Raw genomic sequence first — 26,343 nt, 5'->3', positions numbered from 1 at the left:
TCCCTTTTATTTACATCAGATGATCACTTTAGTTGTAATAATCAGTTCAATATTTAATAAAATCTAGACCTAAGTTCATTTCATTTTTCATTTTTTTTATACATTTTTGGAATCCAACCAAATTTCAACATTTTACTTTAATTGTAGAATAGATTCTTGTTCTTCAAGAATACACTCAGTAATTTCAACATATACCATACAGTGTAACTCACCGAACTTTTTTCTTCTGGCACAATTCGTCGTTCACTGAGAGGTGTCCACTCGTTGAAATCTTCATCACTTGTCTGTTCTTCTGTTATTCTCAATTGACTTGATAGGGAAGGCCCACTGAGAGAGCTTCTGACATGTGAACTGCAATGGGCTCTTGGCTGGGGAATTAGTAAAATTAATCACACCAATAATCAATCACTACACCAACAAAATCTTGACAATGACATTTTAAATAAAAAAACATTTTGGTGTAAAAAGCATACTATTTTTTTTCAGACACAAGTGAACCACACTTGGAAGCATGAAAAAAGATATTACTATGATCACCCTCTTCAAAAATGTATGTATTATACACACTAGATACAGATTAAGAAGAAGAAATTATTTATTTTTCTCTTTTCATTTTGAGCATAACATACCTACAATAGATGTTACTTTTCTTTATTGTAAAAGTTCATGACTTACCAGATCCTCATCTGATTTATGTCTCTCACTTTGGCTGGCCTCTGTCAGTGCTTTCCTGTGACAGAAGTGACATGACAACATTTTATTGTATTAATTGTGTAAATAAAGGCAATTTTTTCAGTAAATCCTCTCATGCAGACATTTAAATGATATGGCCAAGGTTTGAACACTTATTTTCTTTTGGGTACACCATCCATTTATCTAATAAAAATAAATCGAAGGCTTCAGAGCAAAATGCACCACATAGATTATTTCCTGTCTTAAAGAGAGAAAAAAAGGACAGAGATAATGTTATCCCTTCACCTGACAAGAAAGACAACACATTACAAAATTACTATACACTAATATGCTTTGAGAAAAGATCTACCATGTTGCTACCTGGAGAATTAGCTGAATTGATCTGTAAACTTTAACTATACTAGCTTTACAAGCTGCCCCCCACCAAAAAAAGGCTATAATGTCATACCTACTGAACTGTAAAGAAACGTAGCTGAACTTCTGATAAACTTACCATTTTTTCCATCGTTTTATTCTTGCTGGAACTTCAGAGTTTTCACAGCCAGAGAAAATGTATTTTCTTTTCAATCGATCCATTTTCTACTCAGCAACAGAGTGTAGTAGCGAGCGCAAGTCTACTCTTGACTGTTGGACTTCGATTGGTTCTCCCCTGAAAAAAATCTTAACAGACCGCATTAGCCAATCATCGAACAATAATGTCAACCAATCAAACCGCAGTAGGGCGGGTCAACGTTCGTCCACGAAACAGACGGTAGAGGAGTAAAAAAAAAAAAAAAGCGGTAAAACATTTTTAGCAGAAGTAGCTAGCTACCAGAAAAAACTTTGCGAAAATGCACAAGTATGCCCTTATTTCTTGGACCCAGGGCCCTGACAGAGATGCGGTTAGTATAGTCCCTTCCAGCTGGATTATTGACTTCGATCCAGAGGATATGTCTAAAACATACTTGGTGGAATGTCGCATAGCTAACACCAAGAAACCGACTAATGGATGGCAAGTGGAGCAGGCAGTCGTGCTTCAGCTAGCAGGTAAGCTAATGCCTTAAAAAAAATCTGGTAGTGATAGTTTTGCTGAAATTGGTTTCAAATATGTAAAAAAAAATACAGCTAATTTTTAAAGCAATATAGGCCCTTGGTGTTTAAAAGTTTAAAAGTTTTGATGGTGCTTGACCCATATGAACAAGAAAAGCTAATTGACAGTTGGATGTATTTTAACTGCTGCAGTTCAGGTGTGATTGGTGCAAGTATCCTCCAGAAGATCAGCAGTAGCATAGAGGCTGAGAGCAACACAGAATTTCCAAAAGATTTACAACGTTATGCAATTAAATAGAAAAAAAAATTGTTTTCAATTTTTTTTTAATGTTATCTTTAATGGTTTGGCATTCTTTCTTTTATTATAAAAGATCTCAGTATGTAATACAGCAGTGCTAATAAGTTTCATCCATTTAAGAAAAGGGTTTTATTTTAATGTTATGATTTTGTCATGGCAAATTTTGATTTCTCTCATTGGTGCAGATAAAGAGTCAACATTAAAGTCTGCTGAACGAGCGCTTTTAAAAGTGGACTCGCCCAAAGGCCAAAAAAGAATCAGGAGACCAAAACGCCTGTTGTTTGAGGATGAGGAGGATTCAACCACCACTGCAGGAGGTGGAAACATCGGGATTTCCAAAAAGGTATTTAAATCAATGAACACATGATGGGGACATTGTTTTTCAGAAAGCAACACCATGATTAACAGCTATAACAAGGATCAGGAACTCTGGATTTCTTGGATTGCTGTTCTGCAGTTATTAGATGTGTCGCTGCTGCAAAATACCTGATTCAAATTAAATGGTTGTCATCTAAAACGTGCTGGACAGTGTCCCAAGACATCAAAAGTTACTGATCCCCGAGCTATAACAGCCTTCTCCAGCCATTAAGGTGCATTCATTTGTACTATTCATGTTTTTGTGTTTCATTTTCTGTCAGATTTATACTGACAGAAAATGAATACTGTACTTGCACCAGAAAAAAAAATCCTTGTAATAATCAAAGGAAAATGATGTGGATTTTGTATTATATTTTAAAAGAATTTTTGATTTCTCTGTTTTATTTAAAAAGAATTATTGATTTGAATAGCAATCCTATGGTATTTATGTTGTAGTTTTTTTGTTTATATATTTTTATGATTTTGTTTTTTTTTTACAAGAATTAGAATTACAAACTCAAATATAACGGAAATTTAACTGTGAAAATTTTACTTTTTGTACAGAAACAAAAGAAAGATAAACTTGCAGCTCAGAAGTGTGCTGAGAGGGAAAGCTTTCACTAGGGCTGCAGAGTCCAGAAGAATCTTCGAGCAATGAGTATTCTTTCCAAATCAGAGACCTTCAGAACAGTGGCGGTTCTAGACCACCTTTACAGGGGGGGCCAGGCTGGGGCCAGTGGGTTTTTCAGAGGGGCACATTCAGCCCAGAGCAAAAAAGAGGCTGATGCAAAATATATGATTCCTTTTTTCATTATTTTCTAAAAACAAGTTACAAGTGAATTGTTACCGTCACGAAACTAGGATTTTTCAACATATCACATTTGCAACACAAGTGTAATTAAAGCCACAAGCGGCATCCATCGGGTCCGAGCTGCTTGGACCCCACCACCCGATGTTGCCATGACAACAGGTGCTGTTATGTGTTAAGGACCCAACCTGTATGAATCCTGTCAAGTTAGGTGCAGATCCGACATATTCCTATGGAGATATAAGCAAACCGTGTTTCATGGCGAGAAGGCATTTTTCCGTCGGTTGCCACGGTTACACGCTTTCTCCTATTAGAAAGATTTGAGGAGCGTTTGGTCCCCAACTTGTCAGGAAGCTTCCCACCAAGTTTGCAATCAGTCGCACGAATCCCCTCAGACTAGTTCGTTCAAATACGATGTGTGTAAAGTGCAAAAAATGGCAAAGAAATGGCCTTACACGCCAAGATGGCGGGCACCCCGTTGCCATGGCAACAGGTGTTAGATTGACTTTTTTGCTCGACTCGGGGTGTTACACGAGTGTGCCGAGTTTCATCTTCCTACGTCGAAGTAGACTTTTGGGACCCCATTCATTTGGGGATTTTTGGTATCTCTAGGTGGCGCTGCTGAGCCAATTTTGCATTGAAGTCAATGCGGACTTTAAAATATCAAATTTTTCACCGGGCTTGATGTGTGTGCCAAGTTTCACAACTTTTCATGGGTGTTTAGGGGGTGATATTTAGGCTCAAAATGCTTAGAAGGAGAAGGAGAAGATTTACTGTATTTAATGTGTATGGTTTGAGCATTCTGACTTCAATGACTCCGAGAAGAATAAAAACATTTTCTTCAAAAACTAAATTTCATACCATTACAACGATTTGAAAAATACTATACTTGCATAAAAAATTCAAACAAGCATAACTGTGAGGACACACACAGCCTTTGACCTCAGTCAGATTTACTCCCTTAATATTACATTTGTAGATCTGAACTACATGTGGAACAAAAATGACAACATACATTTCTGAAAAAAAAATAAGACACAAACCAACAGGATTCATTCAACATCATCAACAGTTTGTAGACTGTACTGACTGGATGAAATAATCTGTGATAATGAACTGATAATGAGAATGACTGAAGTGCAACCTTGGTTCAGTTTCTCAGCCCTAAGTTACACTAATACATTAGCTGTCCCCCACTTCTACAGCAACTGTATTCTGCGGTTTTGGTGATTTCTGGCAAACCGATCAACAAATAAGTCAAGATTCAATGCCTTTGCCCTCCTCGACTCAATGCTCAGGACACCCAGATTGCTTAATCTCTCGTCATTCATGGTGGATCTGAGGTATGTTTTCACCAGCTTTAATGTAGAAAAACTCCTTTCACAAGAAGCAGTGCTTACTGGGATTGCTACTGCTATTTTACATAGTCTGTAGAGCTCAAAAAACACTTCTTTATATGGCTCAATGAACTGTACAAGTTCTACAGTACTGAATGGTTTCTGCATTCCAGACTCTATTTTCCTGTCTAAGATCCTTCTGAACTGATGTAGTTCATGTCCCAAATCATCAATATTTGTTTCATACAATTCAGCAAATGAAAACAGACCTGTCTCTTCCAAGAATGCATCTTTTTGCGGGTTTAAAGCCTGGATGCTATTCATTATGTCACAGTTTCTGCTGGAAAATCGACGTTTAAGCTCACTCAGAGTTACATCAATGACAGGGTAGAAAAAATCTGTACGGAACCTGTCTTTATCTCGTTCCAACTCTCTCTGGCCAACAGTGGTCAGTACATGGTGGTCGTGGAATCTAGAGCTTAGCATTTTTTGACGTTTTCCAGCAGGCAGTGTTTGATCACACTGCTCAAAAATGTCCAACACTTCGTCCCACACATCATTGAAAAATGACTCTTGCCTGAAGTCATTCAGTGTCTGAACCAAAGCTTCAATGAGATCTACAGCTTTTGCAATGTCAAGTGATGAAGACTGTAGCAAATCGGAGAGAAGTTTTGTTTCTCCAAATACTTTGCGGAGTGTAACAAGATGCACCATGAATTCAAGATCTATCTGTGCCAGCAGACCGCGAGCCTCAACAGATCTTTCACCATGACGCTCTTGGGCTATTTCTTGTAAGAGTCGCTTAAGGGCAGGCAGTCTATCCATGATGTTACATATAGCTACAAACCGACAAGCCCAACGAGTGTCGCTTAAGCGCTGGAGTTCTCTTGGTGCACCTTCATACATCTCTCTTTGTATGGCTAGCCATTTCGGATGAACAGCTGATCCAGATGTGAACACATATAGTTTTTCTAGTAAGTAGAAGAACTCCTCTGCCTCTGGGACCGCTTTGACTGCATCTACTAAAACTAAGTTTAGACAGTGGGCAGTGCAGTGGATGTAAAAGGCATATTTTGCCCCCTCTTTGATTCTCGCTTGCACCCCAGAATGTTTTCCGCTCATGACAGAAGCCCCATCATAAGCTTGGCCTACAAGGTTCTTTTTGTATTCTAGACCGTGGTTTTCCAATATGCTGATTATTTTCTCACTAAGCCCTGCTGCATCTAGCTTTTCTGTAGATTCAAAATGGAGAAAGCTTTCCTGGATAGCTCCATTATAGTAATACCTTAGTATGAGAGAGATCTGTTCCTTTTTCTTTACATCTTTTGTTTCATCTGCTATGATACTGAAGACTTCACTGTTTTTCACTTCCTGGGTAATTTCAGTACGAACCATGTCTGCCAAACAATCCAGAACCTCATTCTGAATTATTTTGCTTGTGTACTTTGCATTATGAATGTAAGTCAACCTTTTTTTAACAGCTTTGTCATGATTAGCAACTGTCTCTAAAATTGCCTTAAAGTTTCCTTTATTATCAGAGTTTGCAGACTCATCATGGCCTCTTTGAGCCATGTTTTGAGTGGCAGTAAGTAGCAGCACTTCCCCTATTGTTTTAATATATTCCCTATTTTCTTTGATCTGTCTGTTGTGCTCTTTGTTTAAGACATTGACCAGTGTTGCATTTGCTACTGCAGCTTTCTGATAGTCCTTCCAAGTTACCATGGCTTGTTTGTGCCGCTCAGACCGTGCATGCATTGCAAATCCCCCCTCTCTGTAAGATGCTTTCTTCCAGTTTTTGAATCCGGATGGTGAGTCAAAGACTGTGTCCAAACTATTAGGAGGACTAAAATGTCTGCAAGCATAACAGTATGCAGAGTCCATTTGTTTTGAATATTCAAGCCAGGGGTGGATGTGGTACCATGCTGCCTTAAAGCTCCTCGTCCTGTCCCCCATCGAGGTCCTTGGAAATAACTTCATGTCCGGCTGCATCGGTGGATCCTCTTTACAATGGCTTATATCTGGAGAGAAAGAGAAACCAAATATTTGTAAACATATATGTATAGACACACCATATAAACTGATATTACACTGACACTGCTTGAGCACACACACGCACAACCTAATACAATTTAAATTGCTTCATTGTATTTATTCTAAGTGCTTATAGTTTTTGTATTTATCATTGTATTCAGTATATTATTTCATGGTATTCTAAAGCCTGACCAGGAACATGGACTGCAAATTAGCTGAAAATAGATATTTTAAAAGGGGTGGTTTTATGCACGTTTCTCCCCATCTGAAGCTGTTCTTTGATGTCTTAATGTATTGTAAGAGTCATAGTTTGATCATATCGGGCCTTAGATAAAGTGCTTTGGCTCCATTCAAACCTGCTGGCCCAGTACTTGTGGCTGCAGATATATTCCCTGTCTGTGCCTCTGCTTGGATCACACCCTCAGCCTCCTCACTCTCAGGATCATCTTCGTTGGTCTGTCTTTCCTGTTCAGTGTCCTCAGTCTCTTTCAGATCTTCTGTCTCTCTCTCTGTGACACTCTCACTGTGCTTCTCCTCAGCTCTCTCACCTTCATCATCAACTCGCTCTGTCACAATGTCTGCTTCATTGTCTTTCTTCTTTTGGGCACAGAAATAGGATTTAATGTCTTTTTTTCTCTTCATTTTGAGCTATAAATGAAAAAACAATGGAGAGGCACACACAACATTTCAGCAACCCAGTATATAAATAGCGTTAATTTAAATAAGATACTGCTTGCTTGGTTTTGTGTGGTAATGTAGCTTTAGCTACCAAGAGGGCTATCAACTCAAGCTAAGATTAACGACTGGCTAGCTCCTATTATTAATAAGTCCACGACATTTCTGACAAAAAAAGACTTACCTTGTAATCTTGAAACCTTGTACCTTGTGATAGTTTCCTCCTTCTTACTGCCTCTTGATAGTTTAGACTTATTTTAGGTGGCTTGCGCTTCTTACTGGGGTAAAACAAAACTTACCGCCGTATTCAGGGGTGCAACGCTCTAAAAGATCCTACTAAATGTTTAGATACGCTAAAAGGTCCGCCTGAGTGGTGCTGTTTTCTGATTGGCCCTGGGCTTGGCCCGCCCAGAGAAAGCTGATCGATTGGTCCTGGGGATGGGTGTACTGAAATATTTCCCAGCATGCTTTGGGGCTCCGCTTGTGCTGTCCTTGCTGCACCATGAGTTAAGTGTATATGTGATCTCATGACCGCCAATGGGATGGCACGAGTGCTGCTGATGGGTCTTTTCAACACTGACATTCTGCTGAGGTCCAACTTGACTGGCGGAAAGAACAAAGTTGATCCCACTGCAGACAGACGACAAGCTCTTGATGGGAAAAAGCTGCAAGCTTTACAAGGTAAAGAATAAACAAAGCTTACAGATCTAGTGGTATACTTATCATTTCTGTTTGTGTTGTCATTCACCTATTTAATAGAATAAATAACTGACAAATTTTCTGTAAAAATGACAAATTTAGTCAAGATTTAAGTGAGGTTTACTTTGGTTGGCACACTGAGCCAGTACTTCAGAGTAATTGTCAGCCACTGCTGGTTCTATAAAATATTCTATAAAATAACACCAATTATTGTTATACAGTAATTAGTCTATCATCATATGTCAGTTTAAATGTAATGACCTTGTAATATGACCTTGTAATACCCATTAGTTGCACCACCAACTAAGTTGAACATCCTATTCTAGCACTATTTCAGTCTTACAATTTACACTTATCTAGCTGATTCATTTATTTAGGGATTGTGGTTGAATTCCTCATTTAAAATTTTTATTGTGTTTTTGTGATTATAGATGCTGTCCTAAATCACCATCCTGGGACCAAGATATCAGACATAAGGAAGTCCCTCAACACAAGAATTTGTGAATTAAGACACCAGTCAAAGCAAAGACGCAGTGAACCTGATTAGAGCAAGATCTCGTCATCAACACGCCTCCATTCGTTCACTTGTTCTACACATCACTGTCAAAAACCTTTTTTTCCAGGTGATTCATGTGTGGTTTAATAAACATTTGTTTTTCAGGCTATTCCGTTAAAAGCATAAACATGAGCAGTTCATTGGTCTCATAATTTTGTATGTTAACCTGTTAATAATAAACATATAGCAAATGTTTGCAAGTCTACCATAACTCGTTCATGTCTTTTTATATGGATTTTACAAAAAGATTACTTAGTATTTAATAAATGTATATTATTCTGTATATATATTCTATTTGCTCACTGAAACAATTACTCATATTTACAATAGAATGTATGTGGGGAACCAATAATAATAAGCCACTGGGGGGGCAGGGTTATGTCATGTGTTAATTCATTTATTTAGATATATAACAATATATTTTTACTCAGAAATAATCATATTTTTTATATATATGTAAATATATGTAACAATGTATTGATCATATATTAATCTATATATATATATATATATATATATATATATATATATATATATATATATATATATAGCGTATATATATGTCCTCAGAATAAATCATATATGTTTCAATATATGTGTACATATATGTCACAATGTATTGATCATATATTAATATATATAGTTTATATATATATGTCCTCAGAATAAATCATATATGTTTCCATATATGTGTAAATATATGTCACAATGTATTGCTTAACATTTTGCCTAATACAAGTAAATATATTTTTACATATATTTTCCAATATATGAAAAGCGGCAATTACTTATATATTTTACAATATATTTTCATATATTATCTCAATATATTTTTCAATATATTCCCATATATATTTACCATTACAAAATTTACTAACTTTTGCAGTTAATTATTAATTATTATTAGTTCATAAAGCCAGAAAAAATGAAAATTGTATTAAATTATATCAAATATCCATCAAATCAGAAAACAAAAAAAGTTAATATATTGATTCCACATATATGGAGAAATACATTTTTCTTCCGTAAGGGGAAGGTCAATGTTGATAGTTTATTGTGCTTAGATCAACTTAAGATATTTCATTCATCTGGTTACTTGGTTGTAGCTGCCTGGAAAACAGGTGGAGTAATATTAACTGAAACCTCTGTCTCATCAGGAGCAGAAAGCCAGAACCCACTAAGTCCAGACTATGTCCCAACAATATGTCCTCATCTAAGTTCTCCCAACAAGCAGAAGAGGACCGAGGAGAGGACAGACAGGAGGAGGACAACAGCGACCGGGAGGACCGAGGAGAGGACCGACAGGAGGAGGACAACATCGACCGGTAGGACCGAGGAGAGGACAGACAGGAGGAGGACAACAGCGACCGGGAGGACCGAGGAGAGGACAGACAGGAGGAGGACAACAGCGACCGGGAGGATCGAGGAGAGGACAGACAGGAGGAGGACAACAGCGACCGGGAGGACCGAGGAGAGGACAGACAGGAGGAGGACAACAGCGACCGGGAGGACCGAGGAGAGGACAGACAGGAGGAGGACAACAGCGACCGGGAGGACCGAGGAGAGGACAGACAGGAGGAGGACAACAGCGACCGGGAGGACCGAGGAGAGGACAGACAGGAGGAGGACAACAGCGACCGGGAGGACCGAGGAGAGGACAGACAGGAGGAGGACAACAGCGACCAGCTGGATCGAGGAGAGGACAGACAGGAGGAGGACAACAGCGACCAGCAGGGGGAAGGGGATGCGCAGCAGAGGAATGACAGGAGGAGGCTGGATTGGAAATAGATGGTTCCTGTAGTAATGCAGCTTGTCAACTCACAATTAAAAGATTAAATGAGGAATATATGAGATTAAACACTGAAATCTGTAAGATTAAAGGTCAATTAAATTTATTATCTTTCAATCAAGAAAGTTTCCAAAGCAAAGATGAGAAAGTCCATGAGTTAACCGGTCTGCCTTCTTATTGTAAACTGATTGTTTTCTCTTTTATATCATCTTTCCTTAAAGTTAAGTCACTTCTATCACCTTTTCAGCAGCTGTTACTAACATTAATGCGTTTGATATTTATATTTATACCCACATCACTTTGTTATTCAGCCCCAGATGGACTCAGTCCACTAGACAACATGGTGAAAGTGTGTTTTCTGTAATCTTTGTCCTCCTGTTGTTCCACCAGAGTGACATGCAGAATGAATCATCCCAACCCACAAAGAACGCATATTTAAATAAATCTGAATTTTGTTTAACAATATGCTTGTTTCATTTTTACAATATTTTATCATTTTTAAAGGTTTTACCACAGAAGAGAAACAGAAGAGAAACATGAAGCCATTTGTCAATGATGATTTTAATACCATGACACAGACAAAATCTAAAACAAGAAATCTTCTCCTCTTCCTACCTCATCCTTTCATGTCTTTTCCTCTAGCTCTCCTCTCACCTTCCCTCTCCTTTCATTTCCTCCTCTGCCTCTCTCACCATCCTTCCTCATCCTTTTATCTCCTCCTCTCCCTATCTCTTCTTCCCTCCTCCCCTCACTTATACTGTCCTCTCAGTCTAGATTTCATGTAAAGTAGGTTCAGTAAATCAGAATACAATCATTAGAATGATTTCATTCATTCAGGAAGCTACTGTCGTGAACCGGAGTAACCACCAGAGGATGTCGTTATCTGTAAATCATAACAGTGCAGACGACACTTCCACAGGTCCTGCTTGAATATGACAAAGGTTCCAAAAGTGTGGAGATGTTATGAATGCAGGAAGGTACAGAACAAATGAGACCTTCAGCTGTTATGCATCAGAAATAGTAAAAAAACATTTGAGAATCTTTATTTTTTATTATACAGAGGGTTAGGGTTAGGGTTACGTCTGCTGTGATGTCTGCTGAAATGTATCAATAGGATGTTCGTGTGTTCTTCTCCGAATTTCACGTTTATATCCTGTGCTGGGAACTTCTCTAAGTTCTAGAGTACAGTCCTTTAAGACAGACCGTTATAAGGAAACAATCTACTGTAAGTGTGTCTTACATGAAATGTTAAGAATAAGATACTTCTGTTACTTAAGTTTACTGTGTATGAGTAACCTATACAGGGAGTAGGGAAGCCATTTTGTTGCAGGACTCAAGCTTAAATAAGGCTGGCCTTATGTCTGTGTGGGTGGGGGCAGGTTAGTGTAGCAGGGTGTAGTTGTCCGTATAACTGCAGTGAGAAATGCTGCTCTCTATGAGATGCAGAAGTCAACTTTAGCCCACAAACTCTCGTTAAGAGACAACCTTCATCAGTGGAATTATTTCTGCAGTGGAGCCTGTATGAAAAGGATCCAGATGGAAAGAGATCAGGGATGCAATTGTGTTGCAAACTTCTATGTAAGATATGAAGTCGTTTATATGGTGGAAAAGTTATGACATTATATACTTTATCTTTGCTGGCATTCATCTAGCTGAACAAATACATGTTTGTAATAAGTTTATTTCTGTTTTGTAAAAGAAAACAAAAAATCTATTAAAATTGGAAATCAGATATGGTTATAAATCTGAGATTTTATTTTTAGGCCTTATCGCCCAGCCCTACATTTTAGCTTGACCCCTTCTTTGCTTTTGCACCTTGGTGTCATCTGACCTCTTTTATTTGCACAGTGGAGGGCTTCGATTCTACATAATGGTCCCTGTTCCCATTTTTACGCACTGTAATACTAATGAACTTCCCAACCCTAGCTTACACATTGTTCCTGGTCATAACATACAATTGTTATTATCCCCTTTATCCTGGCTCAGAATCAGGTTCAGGGTGAGACTCGTCCTTTGAGTGTTGATATTCCCCCACTATCGCCACTTCATCTAGCTCATCTTCAGACAGCTCTAGGTCTGAATCTCCCTCCGCAATTCTTTGTGAAATCCTCTCCACCTCACTTAGCCCTCTGCTCCCTAATGTAACAGAAATAGTTAGCAAGTCCTGATGTCCACCACAAAGGACATCACATAAAAGTTGTGTTTTTAAAGAATTAAAATTGCTGTGTCAAAAAATCTTAGTAAAGGATAAATCTTTTGTTGCAACATGCGCCTTGTAAAGTAAATTGTTGTTATATTCGAAGTCCTCTGCTAGCTGCCGTCTTTTAGCTCTCTGGACCCTCCACTCACCACAGGTGGAAGAGGGACTCCCATAGCATGATTTCTCAGATTAATTTCCACTCGCTGTTAACGTCATGTAATAAAATCATATGAAAGTCATTTAAAATCTGGTAATTGCATTTTCATTGTTTCTAAATAAATAAAGACCTTAATAATGGAAGAGTAATACAATTTATCCCATCAGTGCAAACACCCATTTCAGAAAACAAGGCTGGGTGAAGACATTGGCTGAAGAAACACCTGGAAGTAAAGTAGTGGACTCTCTCTTTTCCATATTTCCCAGGGCAGCTGGGGGCATCATACCTGAAACACCCATGTTTCTGGTATGAAACAAACCACCATCCCACCTCGCGGCTTCTGTGTTGGTGGAAAAATGTTTCTGTTCTTTGTCCAGCTCCGTCAGCTGAGTTTGACCTGCTGATGAGACGAACGATGGTCTGATTTTAATTTTAGTCTTGTTCGTTTCACTAAGTAAGACTGTGGAAGTCTGTCTGGAACCAGTCTGGATTAAATCAGGCTGAACTGGTTCCTGCAACAACTGGGGGCTTAATGAGGAGGTGAAGCTGGTTGAGTCAGACTTTGCCAGGTGAGTTTCTCTGTGTTGAGCGATTTTCATGGAAAAACCCCAGAACTTGATTAGCTGAAAATATCAAATGTTAAAGTCTTTTTGTTGAACAAAAATCCTTAGTTTCAGTTTGGGAAGGAAACTTTTTAATGAATTACTGAGAATTTAACTTCTGTTATCCACTGAACAGGAAAAGATTTAAATTAATTTTCACTCCATCATTTTCACCTGTACAAAGTTTCTCTAAAGTTTAGACATAAAACTTAGTCACTGAAAAGTCCAGAAAAATTATCTCAGTCAAGCTTTTGTATCAAAAACTGAATTTGGTTTTTGCACTTCCTGCCACTCTTTCTGTTACCGTGACAACTGCTTTACAAAACAAAAAGAAGAGCAAAATGTTTGCATGTTCACAAAATTTCATCAGCAAATCTGCCAATACTTAAGTTGTGTTGAAAACAGGAAGTCTGACCAGAGACACTTTCTGTTCAATACCTGAGACACCACTCATCTCTTTACAGTTAAAGACCAGATAAATCCAGAAACTAGAACCACCAAACCCAGTCAGAACCTCAGAAATGTAAACCAGAACCAGAGCTCATTCTCTGAACTTACACATCTATCCATTACTTTAATAATTATATCCAGGTCCAGACTAGTTTAAACTGGGAAAATCCAGTGTAGGACCAGTTCCCACCCATTTAAAATCATCCTGAGTGGATTACAACTGCTATGAGACATTTAGAAAATTACCTAAACCTGTCCAAACTAGTTCTAGTAAACAGGAGATTTGTCAGTTATGGTTTTAAATCATGTTTAAACCAGTGGATTAAACTAGTCTAGACTGGACTGGAACAGGTTTGGTCTACTACTGTGACCCAGGCACGGACTGTGGCTAAGACAAACCCAGTGTAGATCTGGTCAAAATACACTATTTGAAGCTAGTTTAGATGGGTCAAAACCAGTTAAACTTAGCACCGTTAACCCGGCGGAACTATTCCAGAAAGGTCCACACCAATCTATATCAGTCTATATCAGTTGAGACCACTCAGAACCAGTTCCACCTAGTTTAGACCAGTAGAATCAAGAGTAGAATGCTGGTGGTGAAAAGGGGCCAATCTAACAGTATTAGTGAAAACCATTCCAAACTGGAGCAGCCCAAGTCTGTAGCAGTCTTACTGCTACCTGAATCAGTTTGCTCCAGTCCTGAACCAGTCTGACCTAGTTCTAAACCAGTGGAGTCCAGCGCAGTGTACCAATGGAGATGAGGGTCTGGCAGGTAGCAGAATCCAGCCAAACAGACTCCACCAAACTGAAGTGCAAGAAGCCCAGAGCGAATCCACAGCCCACGTCCGACAGGTGATGTTTACCCAGCAGCACCCGGGACACGCCCACCAGGAAGGTCCACAGGTAGAGCAGGATCCTGAGTGGCACCTGTGGGACAGATGTTGTGTTATAACCCCATCAGACACACCTGGATCAGGTTTATTCATCCACATCTTTACTAATACGATGTATTCACACCAGTATAGTCTGGGATTCAATAGGGTGGACAGAAATGTTACCTTCCGTTGGTTTGGTTTGCTTTCTGCACCTGTACAATCTCAAGCAATTACAGTAACTGTTCACTAGGGGCTCTATTCCCCAAAATCTACCACTGACCAAAAAGAAAATCCAGCTCATTGATTGGCCACGATGAAAAAACTGCAACTAAACAATGAAGCAACAATGAATGTCTGTAGTGTTGGGCAGGGCTCGGCTTGCATGGGGTTTCTGGGGAGCCTTATTTTAGGACACGCATTGCAGGTTTGAAAGTCATGTACACATCTATTATTGCACGGCAGCATGGTAAAATGCAGTGTTGCTCCCACACCTGCTCTGCTGCAGGAGGCCGGTAAGGCCAGAGACATCTCTGTAGAGACGGAAAGTTCTACCGCCTGGGTGGACGTCACAGTGATGAGACGTTGCCAACATTGATAAAACGCTGTCCACAACGATGAGATGCTGTCCACGTTGATGTAATGCTGTCCACACTGATTGGACGTTGTCCACGCTGATGAGACGCTGTCCATGGTGAGGAGACGCTGTTCATGTTGATGAGACATGGTCCACAGTGAGGAAACGCTGTCCACGCTGATGAGCCACTGTCCATGGTGATGAGACGCGTTCCACACAGAATAGATACTGTCAACGGGGATTTGACACTGTCCACAATGATGAGACGCTGTCCATGCAGATGAGACGCTGTCCACACCGATGAGACACTGTCCACACCGATGACACACTGTCCATGTTAATGAGATGCTGTCCACCCCGATGAGACGCTTTCCACATCGATGAGAGATTTTCTACAATGATGAGACGTTTTCCACATTGATGACACACTGTCCACGGTGATGAGATGTTGTCCATACCAATGATGATATACTGTCCATGCTGATGAGACACTGTCCACGCTGAGGAGGTGCTGTTCACACCAATGAGACACTGACCACGTTGATGAGACGCCATCCACACTGACAAAACACTGTCCACGCTGATGAGACGCTGTCCAAGTTGATGTGACACTGTCCACGTTGATGAGATGCTATCCACACTGACAAAACACTGTCCACGCTGATGAGACGCTGTCCACGTTGATGAAATGCTGTCCATGTTGATTAGACACTGTCCACGTTGATGAGACCTATCCACACCAATAAGAAGCTATCCGCGTTGATGAGACGTTGTCCAAGATTATATGCAGTCCACGCTGATGAGACACTGTCCATATTGATAAGATGCTGTCCATGATGATTAGATGCTGTCCACACTGATAAAACACTGTCCACAATGATGCGATGCTGTCCGCATTGATGTGACACTGTCCACGCTGATTAGACGCTGTCCACACCGATAAAACACTGTCCACTTCTATGAGAAACTGTCCACGTCAATGAGAAGCTGTCCAACGTGATGAGACGCTATCCACACTGATGGGACGTTGTCCACGATGATGATATGCTGTCCACGCTGATGACACGCTGTCCACATAGATGAGATGCTATCAATGCTGATTGGACGCTGTCCACCTTTATGTGACCCTGTCTACGCTAATAAGATGCTGTCCACACCGATGAAACACTTTCCACGTTGATGAGACGCTTTCCAAGTTGATGAGACAATTTCCACGCATACAAGACGCTTTCCACATGGAAAAGACGCTGTCCACGCAGATGACATGCTGTCCACAGTGATGAGATGTGTCTGTGCTCATGAGAGTATAATGGATAACCTGCATCGTTAGGAAAATTCAAAGTCTCATTCTTTTTCTATCAGAAACAGCAACTTATGGAAAATAAAATTAAATATAACTTGATACTTTAGTCTTTACTGATACTGGGTCTTTACCCATTTATCCTCTAGGCTACCGAAATTAACGGAGCCTCCTGAGTCAGCTCTGTGATTAATGTGGCAGTTTTCCGTGCTCTTTTGGATGCATACCCTGAGACAGGAAATGGACCAGTACTACTGAAAACCACAGGGGACAGTGTTGAGCAGTATAGCTGACGTGACAAAAGGAAGAAATAAGAAGAAAAAGCTGCAACGTACAGACCACCACCTTCTACTGCACTGACCTTTTTTATGTCTCATTCTGAGAACAAACATCATCTCAATGTTCGTTATTGTCTGAAATGGTTGTCAGAACTTGGACCTGAACTCTGAACCCTGCAGTGCCCTCTGATGGACGTACTACCTAAATACTATAACAGAGTAGAGGAGGATGCTAAAGGGGACCTCAGCTGAAGGAAGCCTTGTTCCTCTTAGCTCCCCGATAATTATAACCAGTCTTGGAGTGTCAAACATGATCCAGTATTTTACCAGAATCTGTCCACCCTGAGCAGCAGGAGGCAGCCAGATATCCTCCATGTTGATCTACATCACTTCCTTTCTTTGCTTCACTGGAGGCTCCATTTACTTTCACACTGGAAAAGAACCAGACCAAAGTTCACTTTCAAGAGAACCTCTAGTTTTCAAGTGGATGTGTTCACTTCATTGATCCACACTAGGGTGTGAATGCTTGTTCACTCTACTCCAAATGAACCCTACAATCTGAGGAAGTGGACCAGGGTTAGTTTAAAGCTGGTTAAACAGTGCGGGTGTGAATCCGCCCTAAAGTAGATTTTTAAATAATTTTCTGTATGACCATGAGAAACTGACCGCCAGCACCAGGTGGTTCAGTAGGAACTTGCACACCATGACAGCTCGGCTGGCGTGGGCTGCTGGGAAAGAATACATATCCATGGCGACGTAGTCCAGAAACCCTAAAGGTAAATCCCATGGTCCTTTGCGTTTCACCAACTTCTGCATCCCGGCAACCGTCATCAGGTCTAGGATCAGGGCTGCAGAAAAACAGGCAGAGAACAGGTTAGTCCATATCTCACTCAGGTCTCAATGGTGTGCTACGGGAGCATGGCATGTGCCCAATACTATGGTTTTCATTTCAGCTTCCATGGTAACAGATCAGAGCATCCTTTATTTGAGGGAAGCTGAACAGCTTTCATGTCCTTCTCCAGTCAACCATGGATCACAAAAAGATTTAGTTAAGAATCATCCTGTCTGTGTGTCAGGTGTCTCACCCAGCAGCAGGTTAATGAGGACTTCCTGTCCAGCCAGAGTGCTGCTCCTCCACAGGCAGAACAGAGTCCCACAGATCCAGGGGAGGGCGTGTCCTGTGAGGGCCAGCAGACTCACAATGGAGCGCAGAGGGGCCCCGGCACTGTGGGCCCCAACGCACATGCCCAAACGCTTGGACAGGCTGATGTCAATGGCGAGCAAGGAGCTGAGGGCTATGCCTCTGAACGTCGGGTTCAGCTGCATGCAGTCCTGCTCTGGCCAGCGGGACACATCTTTCATCCCCCCATCTGCTGCATCTGCCCTGTCAGAGGACTCTCTGGACCCCCTGAGATAAAGAGACATGTTCAACCAGACAACATTTAAAAGACCAAATTACGGCAGCTGTTAAATATTAAAACAGAGTTGTTTATTTTATACTGAAAAATGTTTCTGAACAGTTCTGGCTCACTACAAGCTGCAGCACAGATAACATTGCAGGTCTGGATGAAAACGTGGATTTAGATGTTTGATGTGAAGTGGAATTAAATGTGTAAGAGGAGCAGGATGCAGTCTGGCTGCAGTTCACCACCTGCATCGTCTCCAGAATGACCATACACATGGGTCAGAGTTTAGTACAGGTGCACATTTTCCCATCATGTTGGGTTTCATAGACACAACTTTTGCATGAGGAGTGACATACGCCACTTTCAGGCCCCGTTTTGTGCATACGAAATATTATAAATAAAACCCCTGACAATATGATATGTTAAGGTCCAGGTTGGTACAGTACGGTATGGGTCGGTACAGTATGGTTCAGGATGGTACGGTACATTACGTTACGGGTCAGAACGGTAGGGGTTAGTATGGTATGGTACAGTTCAGGAGGATACGAAAGGTACAGGTCAGCACAGGTTGGCTTAGTACAGTTCAGGTTGGTACAGTAAGGTATAGGTCAGTACTGTACAGTATGGTTCAGGATGGTACACTAAGGTACGAGTCAGTATAGTACAGTACAGTATGGTTCAGGATGGTATGGTAAGGTACGGGTGGGTATGGTTATGGTAGGGTACAGTATGGTTCAGGATGGTACGGGTACATTAAGGGTATGGTACGTGAAGGTACGGGTTGGTACGGTAAGATACGGGTCGGTGCAGTCAAATACGGTATTGTTAATCATGGTAAGGTAGGGGTTAATACGGTATGGTTCAGGATGGTGCGGTAAGGTACGGGTCGCTGCAGTAAGGTACAGGATGGTTCAGGATGGTAAGGTAAGGTACGAGTTGGTAGAGTAAGGTACAGTATGGTTCAGGATGGTACGGGTCGGTACGGGTTGGTAAAGTAAGGTACAGTATGGTTCAGGATGGTATGGTAAGGTACGGTACAGTACGGTTAAGGATTCTACATTAAGCTACAGGTCGGTACGGTAAGGTACGGTATGCTTGAGGATGGTAAGGTACGGTACGGTAAGGTACGGTAAGGTATGGTAAGGTACGGTAAGGTATGGTAAGGTACGGTGCGGAATGGTTCCGAATGGTACAGTAAGATACAGATCACTATGGTAAAGTACGGTAAATTAATGTGCTTGGACACAGAGCTCTGAACAGCCAGCCTCTTTAGCAATAACCTTTTGTGTCTTGTCCTCCTTGTGCAAGGTGTCAATGGTCATCTTTTGGACAACTGTTAGGTCAGCAATCTTCCCTAAGATTGTGTAGCCAACTGAACTTGACTGAGAGACAATTTAAAGTCCTTTGCAGGTGTTTTGAGTTAATTAACTGATTAGAGTGAGGCACCAGGTGTCCTAAGTATTGAACCTTTCCACAATATTCAAATTTTCTGTCATACTGAATTTGGGGTTTTCATTATTTGTCCGTTATAATCATCAGTATTAAAAGAAATAAACATTTGAAATATGTCACTCTGTGAGGAATGAATGTATACATTATACAAGTTTCACTTTTTGAATAGAATTACTGAAATGAACCAACTTTTTCATGACTTTTTCATGTCATGTTATGACGAGCACCTGTATAGAATCTCTTTGAGAATCTCAGAGTTAGAATTTAGAATTAAATCTTTAGAGGACGCTTACCATGTCTCCCCAGAAGAACACATACTAAATGCTATAAGGAAAGCTAAACTTGAACTTAATGAAATAATAGATAAAAAGACGCAATTCCTGGTGCAAATACTTCGCTTGGAGAACTTTGAGCATGGCAACAAATCTGGAAGGTTCCTGGCTAATTAGTTAAAAACAAACAAGGAGAAAACAACCATCTCCTCTGTCAGAGATCCAGAAGGAAACATCAGCCACGACCCTGACAAGATAAAAGACACTTTCAAAGAATTCTATAAAACATTATATACATCCCAGCTAACTACAACAGATGACAATATTGATAAATTTCTTAGTAACATCAATCTTCCTAAATTAAAACATGAAAATAAAATGGTCTTGGATTCCCCCCTTTCAGTCGGCGAACTCAAAGAAGCTCTCCAGCATATGCCCAACAATAAAGCTCCAGGTCCTAATGGTTACCCAGCAGAATTCTACAAAGAATTCTGGACAATGCTGACACCCACTTTCTACAATATGATATTAGAAATAAGGGAAAAACAAAAAATACCTTCAAATATGAACCTAGCCAATATTACTCTGCTATTAAAACCATATTAAAACCAGGTAAAGACCCGACACTTCCATCCAGTTACCATCCAATTTCATTAATAAATGTAGATCTCAAAATAATTAGCAAAGCTTTGGCCAGAAGAATAGAAAAAATAACCCCTCTAATAATACATCCTGACCAAACAGGCTTTATTAATGGTAGACATTCCTCTACTAACATGCGTAGATTAATTAACATCATAGATTATTCTACTCTACATAATCTGGAATCTACAGTCATTTCTTTAGACGCAGAAAAAGCATTTGACCGAGTAAACTGGAAATCTTTATTTGCAACGTTAAACAAATTTGGGTTTGGGTCATCTTTCATAGATTGGATAAAAATATTGTATAACAACCCAAATGCATGTGTGATGACCAATGATCAAACCTCTCCAAGCTTCTGTTTGCAGAGAGGCACCAGACAGGGCTGCCCGCTTTCTCCATCACTCTTTGCTATTTTTATTGAACCCCTAGCTTCTGCCATAAGACAAAATAAAGAGATTAAAGGAATCCATGCCAAAAATATAGAACATAAGATAAGTCTTTATGCTGATGACGTATTACTTTTCCTCCAGAACTCACCGACATCTCTCCCCCAGACAATCACACTTCTTAACACATTCTCATCAATATCTGACTACTCTATTAACTGGTCTAAGACTATTATTATGGCCATCAACTGTGACCTACAAAACACACCCAATACTACAATACAGTCTGGAAACATTAGATATCTAGGCATAAACATTTTCCCCAGGTTATCAGAACTAACAAAGCTAAATTATGTCCAGCTACTTAAAGCAATAGAGGATGATCTCTCAACCCTCCCCATGAGGCGCTTACCCATATCACTCATGGGGAGGGTTGCCACAGTTAAAATGATGGTTCTATCTAAAGTAAACTACCTGTTTTCAATGATACCCACTAAACCATCCTCCAGCTGGTTTAAGTCATTGGACTCACATATATCTAAATTTTTATGGAAAAACAAACCATCACGTATCAGTCTAAAAACTTTACAACAGACTAAAGATAGAGGCGGATTGGAGCTACCCAACTTTATTCATGTTTTCTTAGCTAACAAGCTGCCGTATATCGCCAATATATTCCATTTAAATTTGCACCCCTCTGGAACAACCCTGACATCCTGCAAAACAAAAACCTTATCAATTTTACTCAATGGAAAAATAAAGGAATAAAACAGGTAGAACATATGATAGAAAATGGAAACTTCTTGTCATTTAATATTCTCACTTCACAATAAGGAATCAATAGCAAAAAAAATTTAAATATCACCAGCTTAAATCTATTATATGTAAAAAAAATATACCATTAATCAATTAAACTTACAGCTACCTATTAGGGTGGCAGAATTCATGAATCTCAATGCCCCAAAACTATTAACAAAAACATATAGACTATTATTCAAACTAGAAGACTCAATCTGTCTTCCAACTTCAAAATGGGATGGTGACTTATCCAGTAACTTTAATAAAGATAAATGGTCACAAATATGTTTAAACACATTTAAAATGACTAAGAATTCAAATATACAACTAATACAATTCAAAATTCTGCATAGAACTCATTATACAGGACAAAGGATGTTCAGGATGGGTCTGTCACAATCAAACATCTTCCCACACTGCAATGAAAACACACCTGACAACTATCTCCCAAATTTCCCTGAGGGCTCTCTGAAGGGATTAATAAAGTATTTCTATTCTATTCTATTCTATCTCCATGCCTTGTGGTCCTGCACACCTGTCCGTAGGTTCTGACTTCAGGTATGTGTGGACATGTCAACATGGTTTAAATGTAATATTCCTACAATCCCTGCACTATTTCTACTAGGTGACTTGGGTGACATTAATATGGCAATTAACTCTGCACACATGATACGCACAGCATTATGCATCACAAAGAAAACTATCCTTGTGAACTGGAATAACAAAAATAATCTGTGTATTCAGCAGTTTAGGAATCTCTTAGTTGACCACATTAGTAGTGAGACAATGTCTGCCTCCTCAAAGAACTATTGAGCTGAATCTCATTCCCTCTGGTCCCCTCTGCTTAGTTCCATCACTTAGTGTAGGTGGAGGACTGTGACCTCGTTGCTATGGGGGTTGGGAAATGGCCGGGAGTGACTGGTGGTTGCGGGTTCTTGGTGGTTTCCCGTGGTGTGGGGCCGGGATGCTCTGCGGTGGGGATGGCTCTGGGTCTGGCCCTGTTGGGGGCTGTGGGGGCCAGTGGTTGGAGTGAGGTCACTGGTGACACCTGGGCTGGTGGGCGTCGGTCCTGGGCCGGGTGGCCGGGCTATTCCGGGGCGGCCTGGGAGGGGGTTCTGGTGCCCGGGGGTGGTCCTCCTCCCTCCGGGGTGGTGGGGTCCGTATGTGCCGGGGGTCTGGGCATGCCCGGATGTGCTGCCATGGTGTGGGTTGACACCCTGGGACCCAGGGTATGGCCCGGGGGCAGGAGGGGTGTAGGGGTTTGAAGGAGGGCTGAGTGGGATTCGAGGGATTATAGGGGGAGGTGCTGGGGTGTGAGACAGGGATGCTTGGATGTTGTGTGTGTGTCTATACTTTGGATGATGTTTGTGTGGGTGTGGGGGTATGTTTGTGTGCGTGCGTATGCATGTGTTAGGATGAGTGGGGGTGTGTCTGGGGAGTGAAAGTGGGAGGGTTGTATGCTGTGTGAGTGTTTATATTGTGTGGGTGGGACTGGGAGGGCATGTACGAGTTAGGATGAGCGGGAGTGTGCAAGGAAATAGGTGTGTGCATGTGGGAGCTGGGGTGGTGTGCCATGGGTCTGCCACTGTCCCCATCCTCTCATTCCCTGTTAGGGATGTGGGAGGATGGGTACTTTCTAGGGTCGCTGACGGCTCACTGACTGCGGTCCCTGAATGGTCATGGAGGGCAGCCTCTTCTGGCCTGTCTTGCCCTGGGGGGCCTCCTGGGGAGCGGGGGTGCCTAATGCCACTAGAGGCTCATCATCCAGAGGGAAGTTTGCTTCCCCGGACATACATCCCCGGACCCCTCTTACTTCCCGCTCTCTGTCTCTCTCACACACACACTCACGTAGGGAGTTGGGAGGCGTGGAGCCATGCGGGGTGGAGCAGAGGGGGCCATTCAGTGGTCTCCTTGGATGCACCCCGTGGCAACTCGCCTCTCAGTTTTAATTGCACCGAGACACCCAAACACAAGAAACGCAACACACAAACAAAACCTGGGGGGCATGGCATGGCTCCCGGCTCATTGTGGTCACTGCCCCTGAATTTTAATTTCAATTTAACACACACTACATAAACAGTCAGGAGCTGGGAGGGAGAGGGTAGTGGGCTGCTGGCTCTGTGGGTGTTGGGTCTAGGGGGGGTTGCTTGGGGCTCGCTGTCCTCTGGTCCGCCTGGGGTGTCCCAGGGGCATGGTGGGTGGGTTATGTGTGACGTGACTGTGTGATGGTGAGTGCTTGTGGGTACGGCACAGGGGAGGATGTGAGTGTGGGGTTATATGGGGTGCAGATTGGAGTATGTGGGGAGTGGGTCGATGGCACCCTGGTTCCCGGGGTGTGTGGCTGGAACATCGGGGTGTGTGCTGGCCTATGCTGGGTGGCTGTCTGGGGGGGCCTGGTCCTCCTAGGCATGTTGCAGGCCCTCTGCCTTTGGGGGGTGGGGCAGCTGCCTCTGGGCTCCTGGGGCCCTGGGCCCTTCGCTTGGGCTGCCCTGGGTGGTCGGTCCCTGGGGGGCCAGCTACTGCTGATCTTGGCCCACTGGGACCTGTGCCCCAAGACCGTGGAGGGCTCTTGCTGGGGCTCTCCTCTGCCGCCCTTCGGGTGGGGCTGGAGTCGTCTTCGTGGTGGGGTAGCTTGGGTTGGTGCTCCGGGGCTGCTGCTGAGGGCCCTGGTCTGCCTCTGACCTCCATAGAGGCGTGGTCGCATTTGCATGATCTCACTCACCACTCTTCATCACTGATCACTCCTTATTCCTCATGCTCTGCATGCTGACACAGTCACTGAGTTTTCCAGTGGGTTTTTATACTAAGCGATAATTCTTTTTTTTTATTTTTTTATTTTTCCTGTGAGTTAGTATCTGGTCGCTGTTATGTCTCGTTGACTTGGTTATTATTTAAAAACTCTTAATGACTAGCAGCACTGTTTTTTTCTGTGTGTGTGTTTCTGTTTTTGTTTTTGTAAAAGTTGTATGGTCCAGGATGGTATGGTATGGTGCGGATTGGTACGGGTCAGTAATTTAAGATACAGTATGGTTGAGGATGCTACGGTAAAGTACGGGTCAGTACGGTCAAGTATGGTATGGTTCAGGACGGTACGGTAAGGTACAGGATGGTAAGATATGGTATGTTTCAGGATGGCACAGTAAGGTACGGGTCAGTACAGTAAGGTATGGTATGGTTCAGGATGATACGGTAAGGTACATTATGGTTAGGATTGAAAGTAAGATACGGATCAGTACGGTATTGTTGCTGTGGAACTTAATCAGAGATCAGGGTTTACCACACTGGCCTCCCCTGCTCTGTCCTGAACCGGACCATTCTGTAAAATAGGGGCAAAAGACACACTTGAGACTAGCAACCCCTGTCTTCCATAAGAAATCTTCTTTCCAATAGCTTCATTTTATTTTATATTAACAAATTATCTGTTCAACTAAACTCTAGATTAATAAGGAAAATAAGGGCGTGGGAATTTTCCTTCTGCAGTAGACCTGCATGTTCACTTAATCCTTTTTAAGGCCTTTGCTAGAAAACTGTATACTATTGAGGATGAGGGAATGATGGTGGTCTTGGAAATATTGTTACCAGGAAAAGCCAGAACTGAAAAAAATAACAGACTGGAGACGGCATGAACACGGACTGTATTTACTTCCTTGTTCCCCAGCCACCTCACTCTCTGATTGGCTACATTCCGTACCACATCACCATCCACACAGTTACAATAAGCGACTCGTCTGCGTTCTTCAGATATCGTCTCTGAAATATTGAACATGTTCAATATTTTTGTTCGTTGGCTACAACCTGTTTTCGGAGCAGATTATCAGGACAAATCTGCTCTTAACACACCTCAGACCACACAATTATTGTACAGAAAAATCTTATGAGTCAGGATAATCGGGTGTTTGCCATCTGTGGTCGGGAACAGACAAAAAATCTTTATGTGTGTACCAGGCTTAACTGGGTAACTCCATGTCTCTGAGTAGCTGTAGCTGAGCTTCATTCTGCCCAAATCACTGCTCAGCCTAGAGTTAGTGGCTGAGCAGTAATTTAACCCTGTTCTGAGTTCAGGTCCAAGACTGGGTCCAGGATCGAGTTTGTTTGCAGGTTAAATGTCAGTAGGGTGTAAGTTGGAGGAGCCTCTGGGTCTTACCTCCCTCCTGCATCTTCCTGCTGACTCTGCTGTCTGAAAACGGGTTTCCTCGGACCACCCCCTCCTCCCCGGCCCTCCCCCGCCACCTGCTCTCTGCGAGATGGCTGGTTTAGGGACATAAACTCTGGTCGGTTCAGGACATTGCTCCGGTCTCTGGCCCGACTGCGGGCCTGGCTACCAGGCATGACGGACTGAGGACAGACTGAGGAGGGTCCACCAGCAGAGGAGGGTTGCAGGACTGTGACAGGGCTGGTCTGACACTCTGAAGGACTCTGCTATTAATAGATCAGCTGGCCTTCTTCTTCTACTGTCAGCTGTTCAGTATGTGTGTGTGGGTGGGTGGGTGGTGGTGGTGGTGGTGGTGGTGGTGGGGGACGACAGATTGAGTGTTACATTAAAGCAGCATTTCTTAAAGTGTGGTCCCTGGAGTCCCTTAGTGATCTGCAATGTGAACAACATAAACAAAATTGGCTGTTTGGAAGCATCATTTAGGATTTAATGGATTTAAGGAAGGATTTAATGTTAGCAACCT

The 26,343-nt window shown here is 41.8% G+C and overlaps 1 protein-coding gene across 2 annotated transcripts in view; it reads right to left on the bottom strand.

Moving 5' to 3' along the window:
- Window positions 1-26,060, bottom strand: part of LOC121649713 (inactive phospholipid phosphatase 7-like) — a 30,272-nt gene extending 4,212 nt beyond the window's left edge. Inside the window, exons 1-4 of one of the 2 annotated variants that reach the window (XR_006012148.1) lie at window positions 25,812-26,060; window positions 17,794-18,116; window positions 17,375-17,556; window positions 13,831-14,608 (exon numbers count right to left, since the gene is read on the bottom strand). Coding sequence is in view for 1 of the 2 variants with exons in the window: in XM_042000724.1 (XP_041856658.1) it covers window positions 14,402-14,608; window positions 17,375-17,556; window positions 17,794-18,116; window positions 25,812-25,996 (897 nt within the window). In the remaining variant the exon portion in view is untranslated. Of the gene's footprint in view, window positions 1-13,313; window positions 14,609-17,374; window positions 17,557-17,793; window positions 18,117-25,811 lie in introns of those variants that run through there. The other variant, XM_042000724.1, reaches the window with a different exon arrangement.
- Window positions 26,061-26,343: the final 283 nt, after the last annotated feature.

The sequence above is a fragment of the Melanotaenia boesemani genome, chromosome 11 (assembly GCF_017639745.1).
Source record: "Melanotaenia boesemani isolate fMelBoe1 chromosome 11, fMelBoe1.pri, whole genome shotgun sequence".
Taxonomy (NCBI): domain Eukaryota; kingdom Metazoa; phylum Chordata; class Actinopteri; order Atheriniformes; family Melanotaeniidae; genus Melanotaenia; species Melanotaenia boesemani.
The sequence above is the reverse complement of the archived record's forward strand: the minus strand, read 5'-3'. Positions and strand labels throughout refer to the sequence as shown.